Below are 7,088 nucleotides of genomic sequence, written 5' to 3'. Positions count from 1 at the left end.
AAATAAAAGCGAAGCAACAAGAGGAGATGGAAGAAGGAAGAGGAGGAGAAAGAGAAGGGAGAAAGAGGAGAAGCGGGAAGAGAAGAAGCAAAGTGGGAAGAATGAGAAAGAGAAGCAAGAAGAGGAGGAAGAGGAAGAAAAGAGGAGAAGCAGGAAGAGAAAAGGCAAAGTGGGAAGAATAAGAGGAGAAAGAGGGGAAGCAAGAAGAGACAGAAAAGGAAGAGGAGGAGGAGGAGGAGGAAGAGGAGGAGAGGAGGAGAAGCAGGAAGAGAAGAACAAGCAGAAGCAAGGAGGAGGAGATGCAGAAGTAACAGTAGCCCTCCTGATACTTGAACCAGATCTTAATTGCCTTAGTGCAAGCAGGCCATAATAAGGACCTGCTGGTAAAAAACAATGGTCTGTCCGAATGAATCTGAACATCTACGTAAGTCCCCGACATGCTGCCACACTCTCATATAGCCACGAAACATGACCCGTGAAATGCAAACCAGTTTCTCGCCCCAAACACTGGGGGCACCAGAAGCAGGCCGCAGGAGGGCCAGCCCCATGAGCATCCTTTGGTTTTCTCCCGTATGACTAAAGACGTTGCCATTCGCTCCAGTGGGGAAGAGGGAAACAGCAAGGACTGTGCTGTGCTTGGGGTGTGTGTGTGTGTGGGGGGGGCAATCCCGCCCTCCCCACCGGGTGGCTCAGCCCTCGCTGATAGTTCTCTGTAGGGAGGAGCAAAGCTGCAGGTCATCAGCGTCTGCCTTGCTTGCTGTGTTTCCTTCGGCGGCGGGAGCTCAAGAGATGTGCTCTGCGGGCCTTTGGAAGAATCTGCTTGCCGTGGCGCTGAAACCCATTTGCGGGCTGCAATGTGTCTTTGGGTCTAGGGCATGAGACCCATTGCATGCGCGCACAGCCCTTTGCTATGTGCAAGCCCTCTCTCCATAAACACATGCGTAGACCACCCACCATCATGCTAGGAATTTTGCTAGTGTAATAATAATCGGGGGGGGGGGGCGGAGCGTCCAGGGCAGTTTGGACATCACTCCTGCATTGTAGCCCCCCTGTAGTGCCATGGGGGGAAACAATTTAAAGGGGCAGGAGTGAAAAGATCAGATCACAGATACTCTCCCTAAAAAATCACATGTAGTTTGAGTCGCAGTTAAATTCCATCCCAGTGGTCCAATCAAACCTCCATCTTCCTCTTTGGGCAAACCCATCTCACAAAGATGAACTCGTCCTTAAATGGCAGTGGCTATTAACAACCCCGGAGACAATAAAGCGCAGTTCATGCACGACAGAACGCAGCCGTCTCCGTTTGAAGGAACGGGTAAAACTTGAGCCAGAAGCTTCAACTCGCAATCCAGCCCCTCTCGATTTGCACGAGTGAAAGCCTTGTGGTGTATACAGCAAGTTGGGTAGAGGGTGGCTGCTGGGAAAACTAAATGCCTTCCTGTGCATGCAACCCCAGCCTTGTATATAGATGGTTTCTCTCCATATATATAGATGTGAATATATGCCAGCAGGGTAGAACCTCAGTCCCCAGGGTAGAACCTGGCCCTCTGGGGTTCCCCAAATGATCACATACCCGTCCCCTATTCACCTATCATTTGATGGTTTCCTGGCTTTTCTGGTTTCCCCCCACCATTCTAAAAGGTTGAAATGCCTCTCTGAAGGCTTATTTATTACATTTATATCCTGCCTTTTTTCCTCCTTAAGGAATCCAAGGCAGCATACATAATCCTCCTCCTCTCCATTTTATCCTCACAACAACCCTGTGAGGCGGGTTGGGCTGAGAGGCTGTGACTGGCCCAAAGGCACCCAGTGAGCTTCCATGGCCGAGTGGGGACTAGAACCCGCATCTCCCGGCTCCCGGCCCAGCACTCTTAGGTACTGGCAGTAAGAGCTTGAAGTGAAAATATGCTCATATTTTGGCATCCTCACTTTTGCCACTGTCTCCGCCCCTTTTGCCTCTGTCTCCGCCCCTTTTGCCTCTGGCCCCGCCCCTTTTGCCCTTGGCCTCACCCACCTCTGGAATGCACAGCCCACCAACAGCTTCTCTGAAATGGAATTGGGACTTTGGGCCAAAAGGGGTTCTGCACCCGACACAGATAGATGTCCACATTCAAACAAATACTTGTATGCAAACACGCAAACACAACCTCAGCTACTTTCGAGCAGCTTTTCAGGCCAAACGTTTTGGCAGGGGCAGCCCCTAATGCATTCATGCAGCTCTGGTTCGTTTGCGCTGCGGCGTGTGCAGGGGAATGTGGCCCGATGTTAAATCCGTGGGACTGGGAAGGGGGTGCCGTTTGGTCTCAAACCCCCTCCCCCAATAGAGCCAATTGCTTAGGCACATTTAAAGGTAGGCGGGCAATGCCGTGATCCAAAGTTCTGCAGCGGTGTCACGGTTCTGAACCAAGGACTCTTTGGCCCCAAGCCGTTCCGAATTCGGAGCCAACCGGTTGGCCCATTAATCCAGCCAACCTCTATTTGCACGAGGGCCGACTGGAGACGTGCGCATGGTGGGGGGAGAGGGCTGGTATTGGGGAGACCCTCATCTCGGATTGCCTCATCACAATAAAGGACAACAAAAAATTGTGCAAATGTACCAGTACGGTACCTATACGTTTCCCCCTTCAGGGCAAATAGGAGCTCTGGGGGGCAGAGGGGAATTTGGATTGGGAAAATGGCATGGTGGGGGGAGTTTAAAAAAAACAAAAAACAAACCTCCCCTAGCATCACTGGCCCAACCTGAATGCGCACAGACACACACAGTTTTGTCTACCTTTTTAAAAAAATGCAGGTAATCCATTTGGGTTGGTCCTTACCCAAGGCAGTGTATCTGCCTTTTCTGGGCACAAAAACAGATACTCTGGGGCAGGATTCCTTTCCCCAAAAGTCAAGTGATTCTTTGAGGTCTCATTGAAACATAATGCACTTAGGACTCCAAGGGTAAAATCCAACCTAAGCCCTACTTAGAGCAGACCCACTGAAATGAATGGGACTTAAATTAGTCATGACTAACCTAAGTCCCATTCATTTCAATGGGTCTGCTCTAACTAGGGCTTATGTTGGATTTTACCCCAAGATTAAATCCTCCCTCCCTCCCTTCCACTCCACAGCTCCAATTGAAGCCAATGGGTTGGATCCAGATTGAGTCATCCTTAGAGTAGACCCACTGAAATCAATGGGACAAGCCCGTCGTGCCTCACTTGAGTCCCATTGATTTTAATGGGTCTATTGGTTCCACCTAGGGCTGTGCTGAAATTTTCTCCTACATTTTTTGTCAAACATTCTCATTCAGTTTGATAGAAAAGAACTTGCTTTTGAAAAGAAATTAAAGTGGGAAGAAAATTTCAGAGGAATTCTCATGGATCGGGTTCAGGGTTCTTGCGTTTACCTTACTTAAGAGGTGCTGAGAAGTGTCCTGTCTTTCATCGTACAATCATCTCTCTGGCAGCCTGTAGTCTCTTTGGCTTCCCGCACTTCAATGAAAGCCCAGAGGAAAACATCATGAGGCCATTCCTCCCATGGGGCTTTTTCGGTTCAGGACATGCAGGTGGCCTGGGAGGCTGCAGAGCAACGGAAAGATGTGTAATAGAAAGAAAAACACACACGGCACCCTTGGCCACCTCGCAGGGATTAGGTATGCTCGAAAACACCACCAAAATAAATTCAAAATAAATTATAGAATGGCCTGAGAACGAGGCAGAAAAATGGAAGCCTCTTTCATGGAGGAAGAACAATTTCAGGAAATTGGGGGGAAAAGCTTATGAAAAAGAAAGAAGCCGTGCCAGTGATGAGCCCTACTTGTGAGAAACTGTCGAGAATTTCTCCTCCTCCTGGAGAATTTCAGTCAAATTGTCTCCCAATTTCTCTGCCCACAAATAGGGGGGAGAATTTCGAGAAGCCATTTGCTCACAGCTCTAGTTCCAACACAGTGTTAGAAGGGGGAAGGTTTTGCTTCCAAAGAGTGATCCGCTCAGCCCCCAACACAATGCAGGGTTCCCAAATTCAGATACCCAAGATGCTGTCACATATACACCCCTCACCACGCCAAAAAGTGCATGCAAAAACAGATCTGAATTCAAAGGGTGAACATTCTTTATGTATAAATAAATATCTATATATGTACATACACACAGCAATCTTTTTGAAAGACCTTCCCCCAGCCCCTTTTCTCCAAAGAGCAGTTTAAGCCTGAACAGCATCCCCTCCGCAGAAGTGCAGAGATAAAATCCGTGGGCTCGTTCCTCTTTCTTTCCCTGCCAGGGCTACAAAATGAACAGAGCGTGCCCCCAGAGCTGCAGAGCAATGCTGTGAGAACCGTCCAGGGCCCCCTGACCCCAAAGGTGAGCGGTGGGCATCCGAAAGTCTTTGAACATCAGCACAGGTTGACGTTTCTCCTGAGCAGGAAGGCAGAAGCCACAGAAGTCCAGCGGAGAAGGTTAGCAGGCGGAACAGACGGGCCGTTTTGGTCTAAAGGAAAAACCGGTCCACAGACCTCCAGCTAGGTAGAATTGGCACATGTCTATTAGGTTTGTCAATCAGCCGGGACTGACGATGCTGCTGCTGTGTGCAGTGCGCCCACCCTGGATGTACAGACAACAGCCCCGGGAACAAAGCAGCAGCGGGAACACTGTGTTCCGAACGCCCACTCCCCCGATTCCGTCAGCACGAAAGTCTGAAAGACACAATGATGGCTCCAAGATTCCTAGCAAGGCAGACAGGGCAGCTCTTCGGGGGGGTCCCACGATGGCGTGTCCACCCGGGACAGCGGGCCCCTCAAAGTGAAGATCCTCAGCTCGCGGGCCAAGGTCAGCACCTCTGACCGCTCCGGGCCTTGGGCCGCCTTGGACACCTGGCCGGTGGCCACCTCGTTGCCGGGGGCTGTGCGGCCAACAGTACCCCCAGCCAGGCCGCTGGTGAGGGAGAGGCAGGCGCTCAGAGGGAGGGCGGCCGCTGCGCTGCGTTTGCTGCTGGTGCGGACGATGCCGCTGGCCCCGATGCCGTTGACGGGGCCGCAGGGGGGGCTGGCAGGGCCGCGGCTCCCGGCCGCCTCCTCCCCTTCCTCCTCCTCCTCCTCCTCCTGGATGGCGCTCAGCCTGAGGGCACTGCGGTTCCTGTCCGGCGGAGGCCTGTAGGGGCACTTGCCGTTCAGCAGCCTTCGGAGGGGCACCAGGGGGACGGCGGCCTCGCCCAGGAGCTGCTGCTGGACGTGCCGGGCGTCGCTCTGCCGCTTCAGGCGCTTGAACTCGTGGAAGGCCGAGCGGGAGGTCTGATGGAGGAGCAGGGCCATGGCACGGGCCTTCTCCGCCCTGGAGAGCAGCACGGCGTGGCAGCGCAGGACCACCGCCTTGTTCTTGACCTGGTGCCGGTAGACCCAGGCCAAGACCTTGGGGCGGCGCCCGTCAGCCACGCAGCAGGTGATGCGGTGCAGCAGGTAGGCGTGGCTGGGCCGGCGGGCCCCCTTCTCGCCGGGGCTCATGCGGATGCCGTGGGGCCCCAGGGCCAGCTTCATCTTGGTGCTCCGGGCCCCGCACTCGCTCTTGGCCCAGATCTTGTCCACGGCCTGGTCGGTGCAGCCCTCGCCCGTGGCCTGCAGCGTCACGGCGTTGCCCAGGTACCAGGCGGTGCAGGTGGGGTCCTCCGGGTTCAGCTCCACTTTCTGGCGCCGGCTGCGGAAGACGCTGCCCAGGCGCTCCAGGGGGCAGTCGGGCCACAGGTCCGGGCAGGAGCGGACGAAGGTGGTCAGCAAGGAGGTGTAGCTCAGGCCCGGGCCCAAACTCTTGCCCGCCGCCTTCCGCTCGCCCTCCTCCGCCAGCACGAACTTGCTCCTGCGCCAGGGCAGCATGGCAGCCATGGCGGGCGGGGGGGGGGGCAGGGAGCTGCCCGCCTGCCCCAGAGAGGCTACTGTTCGGAGATGCTCCCTGGCCGCAGGCGGCCGGTCCCCTCCCCTGCGGCCTGCCTACTAGCCAGCCAGCGGCTCAGAGGAGCCCTTCCTCGGCTTCTGGCGAGGGCCCGACCCTCGCGTCGGACGCAGAGCCCCGATCCGTCGGGCGATCCCGAATCGCTGCCCAGAGGGCTGCGATGGCTTCCCAGCACGCACACACGTGTGTGTGTGTGTGTGTGTGTGTGCGCGCGCGCGCGTGCCAGGGGCTTCCTCGCAGCCCTCCCCGGATGGCGGCCCCCTCTGTCTCGGGGAGCCCCAATTTCTGCAGCGGGGGGCGGGACGGAGGGGGGGGGCGTCCTTCCGCGCCTGTCTCCGTCCCTCTTGCCAGCCAGGAAAGCCCCCGTCTCACCCAGGGTGCCTCCCCGAGAAGCCTCGCCCCCGGCCCGGCCTCGCCTCGCCTCGCCTCGCCTCGCCCGCCGGCTCCGCGCCGGCTCCAGCCGCTGCTTGCTGCGAGCGGCGCGACCGAAGGAGGCGAAGAGTGGAGGGAGGCGGCGGAGCTCCGGCGCGCCGCTCCGCCTCCCTCGCGGCCCCGCGCGCGCGGATCCGAGCGCAGCCCCCGGCCCGGTTGCGCGCAACGCCGCGCGCCATCCGGAGGCGCCTCGTTCCCCGCCTCCTCCTACACGTGGCCACGTCCCCGTGTGAACAAGCGCCGCTCGGAGCGAACACGGGCAGCGTCCATCCTCTGACCGCCGCGACGGAATATTTTTTTTTGGGGGGGGGCGGAGAGCCCCCCTCTCTTAACACAGCCGTTGCAAGGGCTTTGTAGGCTCCCCCCTCCTCCTTCGACCACGCCCGCTGAGCCCCGCCCCCTCCGCCTCTGGGCACGCCCACCCCTTAATTTATTGTTCCTAAAAGTGACAATGCATCGGGAAGCTGCTTCTGAGCATGCACAGAGTGCCTTTCTTCTCGCAGCGCATAGTTAGACTGTGCAATTCGCTCCCACGAGGCGTAGTGATGGTCACCGGTTCGGGGGGCTTTAAAAGGGGGTTAGGCAAACTCATGGAGGAGAAGGCTACCAATAGCTATAAGTCCTGATGGCTCTCTGCTACCTCCAGTGTCAGAGGCAGTGAGCCTATGCACACCAGTTGCTGTGGAACATGGGTGGCAGGCTGCTGTTGCACTCATGTCCTGCTGGTGGGTTCCTGGC

General features: G+C 56.4%; 1 protein-coding gene across 1 annotated transcript; it reads right to left on the bottom strand.

Annotated features, from left to right (window-relative positions):
- Positions 1–4,077: 4,077 nt before the first annotated feature.
- FAM43B (family with sequence similarity 43 member B) lies at positions 4,078–6,458 on the bottom strand. The gene has a single exon (XM_084821786.1). The coding sequence runs from the start codon at positions 5,849–5,851 to the stop codon at positions 4,703–4,705; it is 1,149 nt and encodes a 382-aa protein (XP_084677912.1). The 5' UTR covers positions 5,852–6,458; the 3' UTR covers positions 4,078–4,702.
- Between the last annotated feature and the right edge of the window lie 630 nt (positions 6,459–7,088).

This window comes from Heloderma suspectum, chromosome 15, assembly GCF_057233095.1.
Source record: "Heloderma suspectum isolate Gila_16-S chromosome 15, 16-S_ref, whole genome shotgun sequence".
NCBI classification, from domain to species: domain Eukaryota; kingdom Metazoa; phylum Chordata; class Lepidosauria; order Squamata; family Helodermatidae; genus Heloderma; species Heloderma suspectum.
Note: the sequence above shows the minus strand (reverse complement) of the source record. Positions and strands in the feature narration are given on the sequence as shown.